The 20,840-nt window shown below is 39.2% G+C and overlaps 1 protein-coding gene and 1 long non-coding RNA gene across 2 annotated transcripts; one reads left to right on the top strand and one right to left on the bottom strand.

Annotated features, from left to right (window-relative positions):
* Nucleotides 1-1,390: 1,390 nt before the first annotated feature.
* Nucleotides 1,391-14,395, bottom strand: LOC140904976 (uncharacterized). The gene is made up of 5 exons (XR_012156691.1): nt 14,323-14,395; nt 12,868-12,974; nt 8,677-8,830; nt 2,056-2,171; nt 1,391-1,446 (listed from the first exon to the last, which is right to left on the bottom strand). It is a non-coding gene; the product is annotated as an uncharacterized lncRNA (long non-coding RNA).
* On the top strand, nt 10,293-19,844 carry ATP4B (ATPase H+/K+ transporting subunit beta). The gene is given in 7 exon segments (XM_073327384.1): nt 10,293-10,452; nt 13,059-13,187; nt 14,378-14,491; nt 15,332-15,531; nt 16,519-16,579; nt 19,385-19,503; nt 19,683-19,844. Coding segments are annotated over 7 exon segments (897 nt in total). The 5' UTR covers nt 10,293-10,340.
* The last annotated feature ends 996 nt before the right edge of the window (nt 19,845-20,840 follow it).

Here is a 20,840-nt window from a genome sequence, read left to right as displayed (position 1 = left end):
ACTATTCAATTATGAAATATTGCTTGCTGAGGAAAAGATGACGACATTTTATAAGGGATTATTTATAAAGTATATTTAAGTGATCCAGCAATACTCGGCTATTCAGTGCATGTAAAAATGCATCATCATTGATTTATGCAGAGTATTATCTTATCTTTCCACAGGAATAATGTGACAACATGTCATATGGGATCAGAGCTTTGATACATCAAGTCTGGTGCCCTGACTCTGCTGGTGGCCAATACCCGATGCCTCAGGGAAGGTGTAAACCACCCCAATGCACCTTGCCAGTTGTACAAAACTGGACAAGGAGATGGGAAGGGGGGAGAGGACATTTACCTACCTCTTTGATTATAAAAGCATAGGTACATTTAGTCACATTATCCAGCCCTTTCCAAATACAGCTTCACAATCTGACTCCATACAGTGGGGATCCCCATTACTTATAAATAATAATAAAACTTTGAGGCCAGATTGTGCCTGGCCCATGTATGTATATGCAGGACAGAGAGCATGACATGAAGCCTCTCTCAGCCCCCTGGCACCACTACAGGGGGCAGGGCACTGTAGCAGTCCTTGCATGCCCCCGAGGATTGGTCCTAACAGTGCTAACTGCCCCATAATGGATGATGGAAAGGGAGGAGACAGGACCATGCTCTGACCCACTCTCTGCACAGGAGAACAGAGCTAGCTGGACTCAAAGGGGAGTGAACACTGCACCCTCTGAAAGGTGGAACAATGTGTTCTGAGGGGCATTTCTACGTCTACTGCTGGCTCCCTTCTTCCAGGCCCCACAAACCCTGAAAAATTTACCAAGAATTCCTGCATAACCTTTATGTTTGGTTTGGCCGTCCTTCAGCTCCGTGGCCAGCCCAAGGTCAGAAAGACAGACATTGCATACAGACCGAACAGTAAACATTGGCTATTCTCAAATAGCTGCGAGTACAACAAGGGAGTGTGACGTGCAAAATACCTCTCTGGTGCACGCACGCACACACACACATGCCCTGGCCCAGCACCAGGAACCACAGGAGCAGCTGAGGTGGTAGAGCTGCAAATGGTTCAGAAATGGTTATGAGGAAGGAGCAACACTGACCGAGCAAGGCCCTTTATTCTGAAGATGATAACTCTGCACAAGGAGGCGGAGGAAATTGGGACTCTGCTGTGGAGCTGGGCACCACACTGGCTCCAAATACGCTAAAGCAAAATGCCAGAATCAGGGAGATCCCAATGATCAGAAAAACTCATTGACCAATAACAAATAACCCTGCACATTTACCACCACCGCCTGCAAGGGTACAAGCCCACTCGTTCTCCCAGTTCATTAATACATACCCTCGCCCAATGCCCAAGTAAAGAAAGTGGCAAATTTCACCACAATTCAGCATACCCTCAGGAAAATCCGTAACATAGATCCATTTGATTCAAATCTCTCCCTCCGGCATTCTGGAAAAAAACCCAAACACATGATGAGGCAGTTAATTTACGGAAAGCTAGAAAATCCCCAGATTCCCAATGGAAGTTTTATAGAACTCCTTGAACACTGACTCCACTAATAATGGATGTCTTCAATGCAGCTTTATCTTCTTGCATTCTCTTAGAATCCTGTAAACTTCCTCTAATATTATTTTTTAGAAGACCAAAGTATATAGTACATATGTTTTAGGACAAATGAATAAATATAGATTTGAAAATATTATCCAAAGAGCTAGTTTACTTTTTGGAGATTATATTCTCCCATGGACAAGATGTGTTTTATTGCCACTCAGGCACCATCTGTATAATTTTCAAATATTGGACAATAGCTGCAAACAAAATAGTAAAAAAGTTTTATCAAAACAGCACTACAATTCAGGAAAGATAATTCAAAACATATTTAAACTCACCTGAACTCTCCCTTTAGAGTCTCCTGATTTCCACATTTACTGAGTCCCAATAAACATGGACACCTGCAAGTCTATCTTTGCAGAGTGTCTTTTCAGTAAACAACTGCATTTTAAAACTACACACATTTAACTCAAACTAACTACACAAATTTAACTCAATTATTCTTACTGGTGAGGCTTGAGGAATTGATAATTCCTGAAAAGCCAAGAGAAGTCTGGCAGGAAAAGGCACAGCACACTTCACTCTAGAGCGTCCACAATAACTGGATGTTGGTTACATCGAAGCTGAGGGGAAAAACCAGGAAGAAAAGTCAAAATATTGAAATGTTTCAAAGGAGGAAAAATTCTGAAACATTTTGATTCTACAAAACTCAAAACGTTTCATTTCAAATCAGCTCAACAGTGCACCGTATCTGCATGAACTGCCACAATGTATTGTGGGAACTGTCACTCAGGTGCCTCATATCTAGAGCTGATCACAAATTTCCTAACAATACAGGTTTATGTCGGAAAATGCCAATTTGACAAAACCAAATTGTTTTGCAGAAACGTATTGGTTGCAACAGACTTCCAGAAACAAACAGGGAGAATCCTCAGGAACCCTGCCTGGTTTCCTGCCAGCTCACCCAGTTAGCTGCTGGGGACTTGGGGTTCCAGGGTCTGCAGTTCCAGGACAGCGCTGCCATGGAGCTGAGAGGCTGGAAGCTCTGGGAGCCTGGCCTCTAACCGGGGCTTGACTTCTGGCTTGACGGCAAGGAGCCTGGAAACCATGATAACCTTGGTTCAGGCTGGGGATCTCGCAGGTTCCAGAGCTGGGAGCCCCACTGCCCAGCCTCCAACAGCTTTTTGGCTCCTGGCTCCCTGTCAGGACATCCCTTTGGCTGAGCCACCACGGTTCATCGTAGGAGATGTAGCCTGGCAGGTAGCCCTGCTCATATAATGGAATGGGGGCATCAGGCACCTGAATAGCTACTCAGACAAATGCGGATTAATGTCAAACTGACCTGAAATGAAACCCTGTGGTTTTGTTTGATAAATGGAAACACTTTGATTTGGGTCAACCCAACCCAAAACCACAGGTTTCTTTTCAATTTTCCCAACCAAAAAAAATTAACAACAACAACAACAACAACAAAAAAATCAACGTTTTCCTATGGACAGTATGTTATTATTATGTTATCAATAGGAAATACCCCCTGTTATTATCGAAGTAATCTGCCAGTCAGCATAAATTGGAATGAAAAAAGAATGGCACCTCACATGCATAACAAGGTTTTAAATAAAACTATTTATTTGGTGTGTTGAAGTTCAATGAATGTGTTATAGAACAGATGCCAGTGGCTTGAAGACAGCTACTAACTTTAAATAGTGCAATTCAGAGGTCTTGGAAAGACAGAAGTTGGCCCACCTTGATTATCACTACAAAGGTTTTCTCCCTCCCCTCCCCACACCCCGCTCTCCTGCTGGTAATAGCTCATCTTAAGTGATCACTCTCCTTACAGTGTGTATGATAACACCCATTTTTTCCATGTTCTGTGTGTATATAAATCTCCTCACTGTATTTTCCACTGAATGCATCTGATGAAGTGAGCTGTAGCTCACGAAAGCTTATGCTCAAATAAATTGGTTAGTCTCTAAGGTGCCACTAGTACTCCTTTTCTTTTTGCGAATACAGACTAACATGGCTGCTACTCTGAAACATTTCAAGGTCTCTCACTCTATTTCTTTATCAGCCAAGAATGTGCCCACTAGAAGCTAGGTCATCTGGATAACACTGAAGAACGTGCAAAATGTACTTGCCTCTAGGAATTCTCACCGTGGTCTTGGAATTAGTTAAAAATGGAGTGACAACGTGCGGGTGGATCACAGCAATATTCTGGTGTCTCGGTGTCATGCTTGTTTCAGTACAATCTATTAGTTTGTTTATAAAGACAACAGAGGAACAATTCTACATTTCCCCTTACTTCTGGAGAGCCCACAGGTCTCTAGCTCCTAAACCAGATTCAAACGCCAAACCTCAAGGACAGGTTGTCAAACATCTCAGATTTATTGTAAAAGAAAAACTAATGCATCTAGCTGGCGGGGGAAATAAGAACGGCTTGGGCAATGCCACAAGTTTTCAAGGTTTTGCAAAAGATGTGGCTGAACAGAGACCAGCCTTTAAAAGAGCCAGGGAACTTGCCAAGCAGCAAAGGCTCAAATATTTTATGATGTTTCCAGCACAATTCCATGCCAAGGTGGGTGAGAAAATGCCTCTGTTTGCAAAACCCCAAGAAGCACAACATTTTAAAAATAGCCTGCAGTGAATTGAGTAGCTGTTCTGATTTACATCGAGTTTAGTTCCCCATTATGTCTGTCCTACCTGCACTTATGAACTTCTCCAGTGACTGTGACTAACTTACTTATTTGAGTTATGTTTTCTGCATCAAGCTTATATTTTATTAACTTTTGGGAAATGAATATCAATTCTCATCAAATGACTGAACGCAAAAGCACCCAGTATGGGAGGTAAATGGACATCTCATTCCAAATTCTTCTTCTTCTTTCATGTGGCTGGTGTTGAGCAGCAACTGCAATTTCATCTGAAGTTGATCAAGCCAAATGGCTACATCAGGAGCCGCAGAATTTATTGCTGTAATGCCTTCTTCATGTCTATAAATAGGGCAGAAGGTGGTGATATGTTCAATGGTCTGTCATGGGGAGCCACACTCGCATGCCGGGGAGTCCTCGATTTTCCATTTGTGCATTAGATGTCCGCATCTACCATGGTTGGTTCAGATCTAGTTCAGAGGTGACCAAGAAGAAAGCTTGTGCATGGGATCCAGCAATGGGTGCTTATTTTCTCAGTCTTCTTTAGCCCAAGCTGCTTTCCAAGCCTCCTTCTGATCATAGCCTGATTGCATGAGCCTAAATGAATGTTCCCAGAAAGACTTGCGGGATTGAAGACACTGGGGTGGGGAGCACTGTCAAGGTCTTGGTGGATAGGAAGAAATCTGTTTTCCTGATTCTCTGAGCTTTGCAGAATGTTGCAGCAGTTCGACGTATCGGCAGTGGGGAGGGGAGAATGTTAGACAGAACAGGTAGCCATGGTGTTGGAGTCGACTTAAGGGTTCCAGGGATGCACCTCATCACTGTATTCAGCTGTGTATCCACAAGCGCATGGTTTCATCTGTTCCATACCAGTGCACAATATTCAGTTACCAAATATACAAGTGCTATTGCAGATGTTCGCAAACACTGATGCCAATGCACCCCAGGTTGTACCTGCTAATTTCTGGATTATGTTGGCTCTCATTTTTATCTTTGCAGCTACTTTCTCATGGAAGGTGAGGGTGCGGTCGAGTTGCACTCTCAGAACTGTTGGAATGTAATCATGTCTCACATTTTAACCACAGAAAGCTACTTTCAGTGTGTTTTTGGCACTCCTATTACCAAGATGAAATCCGCTTATGATGGTTTTTCCAGGGTTTGGTTTGAGCCTCCATTTTTTGAAGTATTGTTCCATAGATTGGAAGTCCTCAGTTGATGCTTTCTCAATGTCATAAAGGTTTGGTGCTTGTATTGTCATGGCAAGGTCATCCGCATATCCAAATTTTCATTATTTAGTTGGAGGCATGTCACTTATGTAAATATTAAAAAGGGCTGGCGTGAGTACAGAGCCTTGTGGTTGCCTGTTGCTTATGGTATGGAGAAAGCTGGTCTTATTACCCAGATACACCCATTTGCAAAAAGAAAAGGAGTACTTGTGGCACCTTAGAGACTAACACATTTATTTGAGCATAAGCTTTCATGACCATAAGCTTTCATGAGCTACAGCTCACTTCATTAGATGCATGCAGTGGAAAATACAGTAGGGGGATTTTATATACACAAAGAACATGAAACAATGGGTGTTATCATACACACTGTAACGAGAGTGATCAAGTAAGGTGAGCTATTACCAGCAGGAGAGAAAAAAAAACCTTGTGTAGTGATAATCAAGATGGGCCATTTCCAGCAGTTGACAAAGAACTCGTGAGGAACAGTAGGGGGGAAAAATAAACATGGGTAAATAGTTTTACTTTGTGTAATGATACATCCACTCCCAGTCTTTATTCAAGCTTTATTTAATGGTGTCCAGTTTGCAAATTAATTCCAATTCAGCAGTCTCTCGTTGGACTCTGGTTCTGAAGATTTTTTTGTTGAAGAATTGCCACTTTTAGATCTGTAATCGAGTGACCAGAGAGATTGAAGTGTTCTCCGACTGGTTTTTGAATGTTATAATTCTTGACGTCTGATTTGTGTCCATTTATTCTTTTACGTAGAGACTGTCCAGTTTGACCAATGTACATGGCAGAGGGGCATTGCTGGCACATGATGACATATATCACATTGGTAGATGTGCAGGTGAACGAGCCTCTGATAGTGTGGCTGATGTGATTTGGCCCTATGATGGTGCAACCTCTCCAGCGCATCATCAAGGATCTACAGCCTATCCTGAAGGATGACCCATCACTCTCTCAGATCTTGGGAGACAGGCCAGTCCTTGCTCACAGACAGCCCCTCAACCTGAAGCAAATATTCACCAGCAACCACACACCACAAAACAAAAATGCTAACCCAGGAACCTATCCTTGCAACAAAGCCCGTTGCCAACTGTGTCCACATATCTATTCAGGGGACACCATCATAGGGCCTAATCACATCAGCCACACTATCAGAGGCTCGTTCACCTGCACATCTACCAATGTGATATATGCCATCATGTGCCAGCAATGCCCCTCTGCCATGTACTTTGGCCAAACCGGAAATGTACACAAATCAGACGTCAAGAATTGTAACATTCAAAAACCAGTCAGAGAACACTTCAATCTCTCTGGTCACTCGATTACAGACCTAAAAGTGGCAATATTACAACAAAAAAACTTCAAAACCAGACTCCAACAAGAGAGTGCTGAATTAGAATTAATTTGCAAACTGGACACCATTATATTAGGCTTGAATAAAGACTGGGAGTGGATGTGTCATTACACAAAGTGAAACTATTACCCCGTGTTTATTTCTACCCCCCCACCCCCCGTTCCTCACACATTCTTGTCAACTGCTGGAAATGGCCCACCTTGATTATCACTACAAAAGGGTTTTTTTTCTCTCCTGCTGGTAATGGCTCACCTTACCTGATCACTCTCGTTACAGTGTGTATGGTAACACCCATTGTTTCATGTTCTGTGTATATAAAATCTCCCCATTGTATTTTCCACTGCATGCATTCGATGAAGTGAGCTGTAGCTCATGAAAGCTTACGCTCAAATAAATGTGTTAGTCTCTAAGGTGCCACAAGTACTCCTTTTCTTTTTGCGGGTACAGACTAACACAGCTGCTACTCTGAAACCTGTCCATAGGCATCTGTCACTCAGCATAGTCCACAGCAAGCAAAGTGTTTGGTAGGAAGGTATACTTTTAGCAAGTTTCAGCATCAGGCCCTTAAATCTAGACAGTGTCATATGCATATGGCAGGTCAACCAATACTGCACCAGCCTTTATTTTTTTCTGACAGCCAGCTTCAGTGTGAGTTGTGAGTGCCAGAACTTGGTCACAACAACTATGTTTTGGCCGGAAGCCTGCCTGTTTGACAGGGATAATTGGCTCAGGAAAAGGGTCTATTCTTTTGAGGATTTATGTTCAAGAAGTTTATAGGTCGTGTGTAGTAGAGATTCCAAACGGATTTCATGGTAGTGAACTGGCTGTGGAAAGGATTTATTAAATTGTGTATTAGCAAGATTAAGTGCCTTTGGCTCTCTATTTGTGCTGGGGAATTAATGAAACATTTGACAACATTCCTAAATGGATAGATCAACATGAACCATTTGTTTGTGATTATACAAGACCTGTGAGTTAGCTTGGCACTGATGTACTCCAAAGTGATCATCAGGGGGCTGTGCAGCTCCCTGTTGCTCTGTAGAAATTTGAGGGTTTCAATACCACTTTTTAAAATTTGTGCTAGTGGGAGACCCTGTTGTCTTGCCACCTCTTACTGATGAGGGTCCTTAAAGCCCTGCAGCTTGATGGCCCATGTGCTGGAAATGCGAGAGGTGGCTCTCCTCCCTGCAACACTTCATGGAAAGCTGCATCAGAGCTGAGTACATAGTTGTACCCCCTATGGAGCAATGGAGCCCAGACCAATCCAGGCTGCTGAGATACATGAACAGCGATTTTGGCCCTTCCTATCACCTACGACTTCCTCTCTCTCATCTTGTCCCGCTTTTCCCTTTCCCCACATCCCCTGCCTTCCTCTTCCCCCATGCCGTCCCTCCACCTCCGTACTTCCCCAATCTCTTTCCCCTTGTTGCCCCATCCTTCTTGCCTTGAAAACCCCCTCAACTTCTTCAGCACATTCCCCCACCCTAACACCTTCTATAAGCTCAAACCGCAAGTATATAAACATGAATTATAAAGTTAATATAAAAGAGTCATCGAAATATAAGACGGGAAGGGACCTCAGTAGGTCTTCTAGCCCAGTCCCCTGCACTGAAGCAGAACTAAACATCTGCTTACTGTCTTCTAGATGCACCTGAATGTCTGATATTAGATATGGACAAAACTGAAATGTTTTTAGGACCTGCTACTTTCCTTCCCTTAGTAAGCGCTTTCTCCCTTAAATTTTTTTCACCTTATCTCTGAAATTGGAATTTTGCAAGAACCTTGGCATTCCTTTTAGACTCTCAGTAGTTATTTGATTTTCCTCACAATAAATCCATTGCCAGATCTCCTTGTCTTATTTTCTGTAATGTTTCAAAAACTCATAACTCACCATTTATTCAGTTGAAGATTTGTTGTTAAATTATGTGATTACTGGAATGAGCTTCTTGCTTGTCTTCCCCCTCTTTCTATGGAAAGTAAATAGAAACTCCTCAAATGTCTCTGATTTTCTTGTTGTTCTATTTGGCCCTACTCATACTTTATCACTGTAAAACAAGTAATAAAATATTAAGTTATTAAAGTACTCTTCTGGCAGATCAAATCCAATAGAAATGCACAAAATCTCACAAGCTGTATCCAGGAACCCAGCATTATTTAGTTGAAAGCCTTAACTGTTTTGTTACTCCAAATGTTAAAGTCAGTAGCAACTGTCTCAATTATTTGAATAATCAAAAGAAAATATCAGTTCTTTTTGAAGTTTTTTCCTATACAATATCCTTTGAAATGAATGCAAATCAAGACACACCAGGTACAGCTATGCATTAGGAGTGAAAACTTGGTGTCACTGAATTCTTAGAAAGTTTTGCTGTTAACTTCCATGAGACCTGAATTTAACCCTAGATATTTCTGACAGTAGGTTAACATGGATTAATAAAGCTGAAGCATGGCAGTGTGGTTAAAAGCATAGTGAGTCAAGAGCTCTAGGATCTTAATCTAAATTCTGAACCATTATTTCTTTATGTGCTAGTGTGCATAACCCACTCTTTTTAAAATGGATTGAATCCTAAGTGTACATCCTTTCTTTTTTTCTGAAAAAAACCTACGCAAAAGTACATTATGGTCCTGATCCTACAGAGACTTACACAACTATTGATTTCAGCTGGACTACTCACAGTGTATAAAGAGAAGCAAATATCTTCGAGGGATCAGAGCCTCAGGTTGTGAAGTAAAACAATCAAAAGACAGGAAAGATAAAGCTAAGGTTGCCCACACAATCTTACCTCTGCTTCATTATACACATGTATTACAATACTGTCCTTTATTACACAGCATTTTTTCCCGTAGGACCATTGCTTCATTTGGTATGGTGGTGTACAGTGAATGAAACAGGGATATGAAGTGAACGAGACTAGTGTCCTAAGTGTGGCCAAAGTTAATATAATCAGAGAGTGCATGATAACAACTCTTCCAGTAGAAAGCAGGGAGAAATTCCCCGTCTACTTGTGAAAGGTGGCAAACTGGATGGATAACTGACCAAACTCTGCTACAACTTATTCCCCATGCAACCCCAAGGATCTGATTGGGCTTTCATGTGCTGTAAGGGTGGAATTTGATCCAATCTTTGTAGATTATTTAAAAAAGAAAAAATGCAGGGAAGCAGTTCTCCTTAGCTGTTATCAAAGCAGATAAAGTTATCAAGCTGAATGCATCACAAGCTCTAAAGGTGCTGTACAAAATGTGTAACACTGGAGATCTACGGAGGTATTAAAGAGAAAATAGAAGGACATGTGATAGCAACTAATTTTTCTTTGCCAACCTGAACATTGTACTTTATCAGCAATGTTTATACAGGACAACATTTTGCCATTAGGTAGTTTCAATGATATCGGGTGTAATCTGTTTGACCTTCAGGGAAGAAAAGTATAAAAAGCAGAGTATTCTTCTTGACCAGCTGTTTGGGCATCAGTTGAATTTCTTGGTTTCTCGTGTTCTTTGGGTTTTGGGGAGTTGTCTGTGTGTTTGGGATTTTATTTTATTTTATTTTATTTGGAGAAAATGGCAGCTTTAAATGAAAAGAAGACCTGCAGCCAACGGATGGAAAATTTCAACCGTTTCGTCTGGAATCCAGATACAGGGCAGTTAATGGGAAGGACCTTGATTAATTGGGGTATGTGGTCACATAAGTCTACAAAAACAAGAATATTTTTTTCTTTCTAGTACAGTTAGAAAGCTGCATGATTTTTTGTTTTTTCCTCATTAATTTGATAGGATGAGATGATGAATGTTGTTTTCATGGCATGCTTGTGAGTCATCCCAGGGGTTGATGACAGATTTTGTTAAAGCATGAGTTCATTTCCTGAAATGTTTCTGATTGTGAAGTTATTGAATGAGGAGATTTGGAATCTCTTGTTTCACATATTCAAGGATTTTTTTGCCATAACTAAAATTCCTGAAAAACCATTAGGATGAAATGTGTAGCTTTAAGAATGATTTAAAACAACACAATGAACAAATCACTTGGAAAAATGGAGTAAGCACAGAGAAGAGCAACCAAAATGATTAAGGTGCTGGCAGGGTTGATTTATATGGAAAGATTAAAAGAACTAAGGTTTTTAATGCTGCATCCACTGAAGTCAATGGCAAAATCCCCTTTGACTTCCATATCTAATGCACATGATTCCATGATTTGTGAAACTGATAAATAATTATTAAAATAAACTATGGCAAGTCAGTGTTTTTCAGAATTTCTACCAAAGCCAGACTGCATACAGCTGAGCTGTCTTTAGCCAGGACTTCTAACATTTCTGACCAGTTTAGAGACACCATATCCAAGGCAATCACACTTAGGATAAATATTAACAATTGGCTATATAACCAGATAGGCCATTTTAATAAAGAAAAACTGATCCAAGTATTTTCCTCAAGTATGAGAATCGTTTTAAACCATTCTGGTTCAAATTATTGTCCAGGATGCAAATTAAGATAATTATTAATTATTAATATCTACGTGTTATAGTTATGACATGATTCTGATACCAGGATTAACTAGAGGGGGCCTGACCTTGCAGTTTTTGTGTACCCAAAACTCCTTTTGACTTTAATTGGTTGTTTTGGATGCTCAGGACTACAGGAACTGGAACTAATACCTATAAAAATATCAGGATAACACAGGATCTAGACTGTTCTCAGTGGTAGCAGATGACAGAACAAAGAGTAATGGTCTCAAGTTGCAGTGGGGGAGGTTTAGGTTGGATATTAGGAAAAACTTTTTCACTAGGAGGGTGGTGAAACACTGGAATGCGTTACCTAGGGAGGTGGTGGAATCTCCTTCCTTAGAAGTCTTTAAAGTCAGGCTTGACAAAGCCCTGGCTGGGATGATTTAGTTGGGGATTGGTCCTGCTTTGAGCAGGGGATTGGACTAGATGACCTCCTGAGGTCCCTTCTAACCCTGATATTCTATGATTCTATGAAACAGGATCTGTTTTTTTCTCTTCAGGCCCATCTGGGAAGCAAGTGGGGATAAAATTGAGATCCAAATAACTGGAAATATAATTTGCCTTTCCAAAATGATTTTTCTGATTTAATTTCTGTTTAGTAAATCTGCTGTTTTATCCCAGCACACTGATGCACGTTTCAGCTCAACCCATCAATCCATCCATAACCAACCCTGCCTTTGCAACAACAATATGTTTCATGGTCTACATTCAAAGAAGCTGTCCTCTGATTGATTTTAAAAAGGTTTCTTGTCCTACAGATACTAATGGCAGTTGCAGGTTACTCTCTCCCTTCCCCACTCCTTTCCTGAGATAACAGATTTGCCTGTAAGATGTTTTTCTGAGCTGAAATTTGATATAATGGATCTTAACAGCAATTTTTAAAACGTAAAAGAAAATCTACTTAAAATTAACCTTTCCTAATGTTGGTGGGTGCAGGGGTTATATGATAAAAATTAGTGAGTTTTTTTCCCCCACTTAGTCCATGTGGATTGTTTTATTAATTACTTATATAGAACTAACAGTGTGCTAGGTATTTTACAGACATGTATGAAGAAACAGAGCCTGGTTCTAATCTCACACCATTGTAAATCAGGTGGCAGTGAGAAGGGATTTACCGGAGAAGTTCCGATGATAAAGTGTGAAATAAGTGTAAATGGGATTTGTGTCCAAGTCATATTTTTAGCAGACTGGTGTTGTCAGTGAAATTCATCAGGACTGTTTTATATCCTTCATATGGAACGAGCAGATAAGAAGAGTGAACATGCAAAAATAGTCATGCCAAGAAGCTGCACTGATTTTTCAATTTATAATCTGTGCTGATCACCAGTTACGTAAAAAAAGTAATGAACTTTTGTGTAATGGGTAGCCTTTAGCCCCTTCTTTCAAGCTATCCAAATTTATGTATGAGCAGAAAGAAACTATCAGTCAATAAATAATATCCAGTGGTATGTTACTCCACACCTTCACTATGTTCCTTATAAAATGGAACAAATTTACAACATTCTCCAGAAAAAAAGTTTTTTTAAATTAATAGATAAGACTCAAAACACCAAATTTAAGGCACAATTCTAGAAGATGCCGAGTACCTTCAATTCCCACTGAAGTCAAGTTCAAACAAAGATTCCGTCCATTGGATTACTTTGCCTCTCCACTTTCCTACTCCTTTCAAGCTTTTTAGTCATGACAGCATCTACTAAAAACAAAAACACAGCAGGGAGGGACTTACTCACAATATTCACTTTAACCTGATATTGTTAATCATACATTTTCCCTACAGTGTGGATCAGTCTGTACTACGTTGCTTTCTACATAGTGATGACTGGGCTGTTTTCACTCGCCATATATTCCTTAATGAGGACAATCAATCCATATACACCAGACTATCAAGATCGATTAAAATCACCAGGTATAGTCATAAATTCTGTCCATTTCATACCGTATGGTTGATGTATCTAAATCACTCATTTCTCACAACACCAGTTCCTGTGTAGAGGAATGGTCAGGGTGCTGAGGACAAAAAGCAGGGGCACAGGATCAGGGTCCTGACATCCTCTGGCTCTCAGAGGTTCTAATGGGTTTGTGAGCAGGCCCTGTCACCTATTTAAACCTGCCCTCTCAGTGAATAAATCAGGGGAAATTGCAAGAGGAACTTCAGGGAAATTTCCTCCCTTTCTATGGGTTTTCCCACAGAAGCGTTGTAAATGGGCCCTTATTTCCTAAATAAGACAGGACTAAGCTCTCCAGTCCTTGACAGCGGCACCTTCAAGTCTCTTCAGACACTGCACACTCAGAAAAAAACAGAAGTAATGTGAGATTTATAGAAACAGAACCATGGAAGTGAAGTGATATAGAAAGGGAGAGAACAAAAGATGAAAAGAAAAATGACAAAAAAAAGTAAGACATAAAGTAAAAAGTAAAAATAAGGTGGACAAAGAAACATGGAGTTAGCAATAAAGATTAGGACTTGAAAATGTGAATAGATGGGAGAGGGAGCGGCAAAAAAAAAAATCTGTTAAGCCAATCACTAGAGAATTTATGTAGCTATACAGCTGCTCCTAATTAGGATTTTTAAACTGGGGATGGGAAAACAACACTTAGATGTGTAACCCTACAAATACTACTACTTATCTGTGGTCAAATACCCTCTCTCAACATTTAATAAGTTTACTGGCAAAATAATTACTGTCAAACATTAAATTGGCATGTTGGAAAGTCATTTCACAGAGAAACATACTTTGGCTTTTAGATTTGATATGATAGTTATACCCACTATTTTTAACAAGTGCTGGGGGGAAATACAGAATAAATGCAATATGACATCAGAGGCACTTGCATTTTAGGGCATTCTGAAAATAAGGGAGACATACTTGAAAAGAAAGCATTTCACAAGTAGCATAGATTTTTGAATACATCCTCCGAAGATTGCTATCACTCCTGTGCAGGATGATTAAAATCACTTCCAACAGTGACTGTGGGCTCAGTGGAGTTCTACTGACAGCTTTCATTTCAGTGTCACATCTGTAGTTAGTCTAAATCAATACCTGATCAATACCTGAAACACTTCTCTTTTCTTCATTTTTCCTTTTTTAAATACAGGGGTGACGTTACGACCGGATGTCTATGGTGAAGGAGGATTAGAAATTTATTACAACATCTCTGACAAAAACTCCTGGGAGAAATATGTAACAACTCTTCACAAATTTCTTTCGGGTATGAAAAGAAATAAGATTTATTTAAATATAAACATAACATTATAGAAGCACAGATCACTGCTCCCTAGTAAAGGAAGAGTTGAGTTTTGCACTTAAAATAGAGATTCAGTCTCTAGCTTTGTAAGGAAAACACAGCGTATCTTCCCATAACTACAGCACTGTGAGTATAAAATAGTACATTTTTTCAGTATAGAATAAATTTTCTGAAAATTTACAAGTAAACCTGTTAATGAAATTAAGAGTCAAATTAATGTAAAATAGGTGATTCAAGAAATGCAGCACCATGATAGACCTATTCGCTGCCCCTCCCTCACTCCACCTCCCCGAATGATCTTCATATTGTGACACTACGAGGTGGGAAAAAAAGAAAGAAAAAAGTTTAATCTCATATGTGACCACTCACACATATGCCTTAATTGTAGTCATGTGGTTATTGCCTGGTTTCACTACAGGGCATATTTAAAGTTGTTTCGGTGCCCTAATACCTTAATATATGTTGGAATTTATTTTAAGTTAAACCCTAACTTTGAACTTCCTAAATTTCTAATGATTGTTTTGAGGATAAATTTTAACATCCTCATTATGGAATTTATCCTAGATTATTGATATATACTGTCAACCTTCACTCCATTTTAACATTGTACTTTCTATAATTCACAGACAAACTATTTTCCCTTTTTAATACTATTTGATTCCATTCTCTAGAAATACAACTAGTTCTCCCACAAAAAAACCCTGGATCATGGTATTAAAAATTACAATCTGTGAGGGAAATAGTTCAGTGCCACAAACCAGCATATGGGGTAATTAATTATTTGTTTGTTTTACACTGATATAGCATATAATACAACTGCACAACATGCCAACATCAACTGCACAAGTGAGAAATACTTCTTTCAAAAATCATTCCTTGGACCAAACAAAACAAAATACTCCTGCAAGTTCACATCAGATATGCTTGAAAACTGCTCTGGCCTGGAAAATTCCACTTTTGGATTTCCTGAAGGAAAACCATGTTTAATTATAAAAATGAACAGAGTAAGTACCAATCCTAGAGTACTGAAAAAGAAAGACTGATGTGTTAACTAATGTTTGATAGAAGAATAATCAGAATAATTTTCCATGCTAGTGGTTTCTATATCACCCATTGCTGATGAATCTAACTCAGTTTTGCATTAGAAATTCAGGTATTATCTTTTTCCTGGATGATCCTATGGATTACTGGAGAATTAGTAAAATTATGACATCACAAGTACCAAATAAATTAAATCTGAGCAACAGTGGGGAAACTAATGTCTGCAAGATCTAGCTGTGGGAGAAAGCTTGTGTACTTGGTTTTTGCAGGTGAAGAACAGAGAAAGCTGCCACTTTCTCCAGTAAGGCCTTGTTTAGAGGGTTTACCAGCTCAAGCTTCAGCAGAGAGGAAGGGGAGATCCTGCCTCTCACTCCCCAGTGGTGCTTACTTCCTTCAGTCTTTGCTACTGGTGATGGGGATCCTGCCAGTTTGCACCTGAGAAGGATGTGCCTGTTTACTCAACCCAAGCCAATGCTGATGTATCAGGTCATGGAGGGCAGCAAAACTTTTAAAAACTTTAATTTTATGGTTTCAGAGTAGCAGCCGTGTTAGTCTGTATTCGCAAAAAGAAAAGGAATACTTGTGGCACCTTGGTTAGTTTCTAAGGTGCCACAAGTACTCCTTTTCTTTTTAATTTTACTAATGCATTAAGAAATTTCTTCTTGTTGAACACTAGTCTCCAAATGAGCGCATGCAATTATATTAGTTAGCCTCACTAAGGACAAAAAAGCCAAGAAACGATGGTGGTCCACATTGCAAATAGGATACTTCATGATAAGGTGTTTTTTATTATTGCACACAAGAAAAATGATCGAAGCTTCACAATTCTTACCAAGATCCAGACAAAGGCAGCCAAAGCAATATGCAAATCTAAATACATCATTTTTGCCAATGTTTTTACATTATAAATAATTCTGAGGTGACTAATGTGAACATGTATTATGTTTCAGATTATCAATTTTCTCCCTGGCAATGGTACTGCACCAAGAGTGAGCTGTACAGCTCAAGTAAGTACGGAGTGCTCACATTTCAAAGGTTCCAAGCACTACAGCTATCATGGATTTCAACAGAATTTATGGATACTCTTGCACCTTTGAAAATCATCATTTCCCTAACGAAACACTTTTCAATTTACAAATTCACTGTAATATCCAATTGTTCCTTTAGTAGACTTAGTCTTACCTGCACATACCTTTCAGATCCAGGAAACTGTAAGAAAATAGAAAGTTAATTTCTTTATTCTAACTCATTTCAAAACATTGTTCAGATATTGCTAACCAAATCAGACATTATACTAACCAAACACACTTGTCACACTAAGTTTGAATGTTATCAGTTCTCCACTAGTACCACCTTACCTCCAGGATTTATTATTCATCTATAAAATTACTATTGGCAAAAAGTTAGTATACTGGACTTCAAGCTAAGAAAAAGGTTTGTTTAGTTATAATTTAGAGGGGGGGGAACCCTTTTCTCATGTCATAGCTATACCGGCTTCATTTGTTTGCTTGTTTGTTTGTTTTTTTAACTGGTGCAAATCACATAGTAAATTACTTGGGCAAGTCACACCAGCTCCAGCTCTGGTTAACACTTATGCAGTGTGCCTCTACTCTAGGTTTGCACCAGTGTAACTATATAAAAATAGTAATATTACTGCAAATTTTCTAACCTTCAGTGATACAGGACTTGGTACACAACCCATTGATGACAATGAGCTTGGATCAGGCTTTAAGGAAGAATGTATAAAAATAAAATGTGTCCAGAATAGAAAAAAGTTATTTACAAAATTGGCATTCAGCTATCAGAGCAGTTAATTGCTTCACATAAAGGGAGGGAACTATGTATTTTGTAATACAGAATATGCAACATGCTGAAAGAATCTTTCCAATCTATAGGGCATGTCTCTCTCAGATACCACATAGCAGCATTTCCCAGACTTTTGAAAGCCGAGGCTCCCTTCAGGAAAATGAAACGAATCACATATCCCACTTAACTCTATTATGTGTTGTTTAAGGTCTTCCCATATTTTAGAATTTTAAATAAATGAAATTAAATTGGGTTTTAAAAATTTGCTTGTAATTCTTTTTATTCTTTAGATTAAGAAATTACTTATTTTCGATATTGGATATCAAAGATGTTTATAATATGATATTTCCCCGCTTTCTTCCATACTTTGAAAACCAGCAAACTAATTAAACTAAGTAGCATGAGTATCTGAAATAGTTGACTTTTAAAGCAGTGGTTCTCAAAGCTGGTCCACCGCTTTTTCAGGGAAAGCCCCTGGCAGGCTGACCGGTTTATTTACCTGCCGCATCTGCAGATTCGGCAGATTGCGGCTTCCACTGGCTGCGGTTCGCCGCTCCAGGCCAATGGGGGCTGCGAAAAGTGGCACAGCCCAACGGACGTGCTGGCCACCCTTCCCACAGCCCCCATTGGGCTGGAGCGGCAAACCGCGACCAGCGGGAGCCACGATCGGCGGAACCTGCAGATGCAGCAGGTAAACAAACCGGCCTGGCCCACCATGTACTTTCCCTGAAAAAGTGGCGGACCGGCTTTGAGAACCATTTCTTTAAAGTATCATCAGTGGTATCTGAAATGAACAGGGGAGTTCACAACTTGGAGCAATTGTTTCAGGCTCTCTGAAAACTCAGGCAGATACCCTTGAATTGGTTAACTCTTGTTACGCTTTGAAGGTTAGGCATGTTGTCAAGTGCTGCGCTGATAAAGTATGGCTTGCTCAACTGTGGTCTGTGCATATTATTTAGGTTTTAATAGCTATAAAATGCTTAGAATCCTACAGTCACCGAAACATAGGGCTAAACGGGACCTTGAGAGGTCATCTAGTCTAGCCCCCAGGGCTGAGGCAGGACCAAGTTATCGAGACCATCCCCGACAGATGTTTATCTAATGTTCTTAAAAACCTCCAATGGTGGGGATTCTACAACCTCCCTTGAAGCCTATCCCAGTACTTAACTATCCTTACAATTAGAAAGTTTTTTCCGATATCTAACCTAACTCTTCCTTGCTGCAGATTAAGCCCATTACTTCTTGTCCTACCTTCAGTGGATATGGAGAACAATTGCTCACTGTTTTCTTTATAACAGCCCTTGACATATTGAAGACTGTTATCCGGTCCCCCCCACAGCCTTCCTTGCTCACAACTAAACGTGCCTAGTTTTTCTAACCTCAGGTCAGGTTTACTAAATCTTTTATCATAGAATCATAGAATATCAGGGTTGGAAGGGACCCCAGAAGGTCATCTAGTCCAACCCCCTGCTCGAAGCAGGACCAATTCCCAGTTAAATCATCCCAGCCAGGGCTTTGTCAAGCCTGACCTTAAAAACCTCTAAGGAAGGAGATTCTACCACCTCCCTAGGTAACGCATTCCAGTGTTTCACCACCCTCTTAGTGAAAAAGTTTTTCCTAATATCCAATCTAAACCTCCCCCACTGCAACTTGAAATCATGTTTGTTGCTCTTCTCTGTACTCTTTCCAATTTGCCCACGTGTGGGGCCCAGAACTGGACACAGTACTCCAGCTGATGCCTCACTAGTGCTGAATAGACCATTCTTTTAATACATTCCAGAGTGATACTAGCCTATTTTGCAACTTCGCCACATTGTTGGCTCATATTCAGTTTATGGTACACTATAGCTCCCAGATCCTTTTCAGCCATACTATTGTTTAGTCAGTTATTTCCCATTTGTATTTGTGCATTTGATTTTTCTTTCTTAAAGTGTAGTGCTTTGCACTTGTCTTTAATGAATTTCATCTTGTTGAAAACTGAGTGCTGGTTTATAGTTTGAGTGCTAACAGATCTGATTTCTTACCTTCAAAAATAGCATGATGATTTCAGCCCACTTGAACTACAATATTACCCAGTCAACGGCACCTTTAACCTTCACTATTTCCCTTATTATGGAAAGAAAGCACAGGTATGTGTTTCTGAACTCAAATTTGTGGTTTTGTTCCCCTATGTTTTTATCAGATCAGCAGTTTGAAACATCTCTGTGAAATTATGTGAATTTGACCAAAATTTAATTCATAGGTTGTATTTCTAAACTGATAGTTCAAGTTTTCAAAAGAAGGTTAAAAGATCTTTCTTTCATCCCAGCCCACCTACAGTAATCCTTTGGTAGCAGTGAAATTTCTCAACATTACAAGGAATGCAGAAGTTACCGTTGTGTGCAGAGTCATTGGAACTGGAATTACCTCAGATAACCCTCATGATCCGTATGAAGGAAAAGTGGAGTTCAAAATGAGAATACAAGATTAGGCATACCGGTACAAATGAAGCCATTTCAGAAAAGTTTATGTGGTATGAAAAGTGACTTGAATGTCACCACATTATTTTATATTTATTTTTTCCCATGATTTCCATATAAAATTTGCTCAGATATCAGTTTCACAAAAGACATTTTGTAAATATCAGTATTGAAATATCATCCAACCATCTAAAAATCAAGATATAAGTTACAATACATGAAGCAAGGTAGTAATGTTTCTTGATGTGTACACGGAATTTGTTCTTCCATGGCTACTGTATGTTGATGCTTACTAGTATGAAATACTAGTATGAAATACTACATAAATACTAGTATGAAATGGCTTTCCTCTAAATTGAGCATATATGATTCATGAGAAGCATGAACAGAGTACCAAGATGTCGATTTTAGTCACTTTTCTGGCTACAACTAATAATTATTCTTTACCAAGCCATTGTAGAAGCAATTCAATTGCTGCAAAAAACATATTAATACCCTGATGTTTTGAAATACTAGCTTGCAATGTAATTTCATTACACATTAGTTTTATCCACTTAGTATAAAATGTATAAATCAAAAAGTGTATTTAAATCTAACTGTATCATGCATTAACACATTATATTCTGTAGTTTAGTCAGTCATATTGTTTGTTTTAGGATACAACAAATCAATGACTGCAGAAGAAGTGACTTGAAAATTAGCCTGTGTAGCTTATAGCAGTATTTAGTATTACACATTTTACAATTGCTGTATGTGTACCATTTAATAAAAAACTAATCAATGAAAATGTCGCATCTAACTACATCCATCAGAGTTGGGGTAAAAGCACAAGTGAGCAAAGAGTATATTACTTCTGTAAACTAATTGCAAGTTACAACCATAGAGTTTTGGATAGCTAGAATGATTCTGAAAAATTAAGCATGTTTGAAGATGTTAAAAGTAATTCATATACAGAATTATTTGCAAATATTAAAAATCAAACTAACAACTGCTATGAAAAAGAATAA

This window comes from Lepidochelys kempii, chromosome 1, assembly GCF_965140265.1.
Source record: "Lepidochelys kempii isolate rLepKem1 chromosome 1, rLepKem1.hap2, whole genome shotgun sequence".
Lineage (NCBI taxonomy): Eukaryota > Metazoa > Chordata > Testudines > Cheloniidae > Lepidochelys > Lepidochelys kempii.
This window is presented reverse-complemented; position numbering and strand designations above follow the sequence as displayed.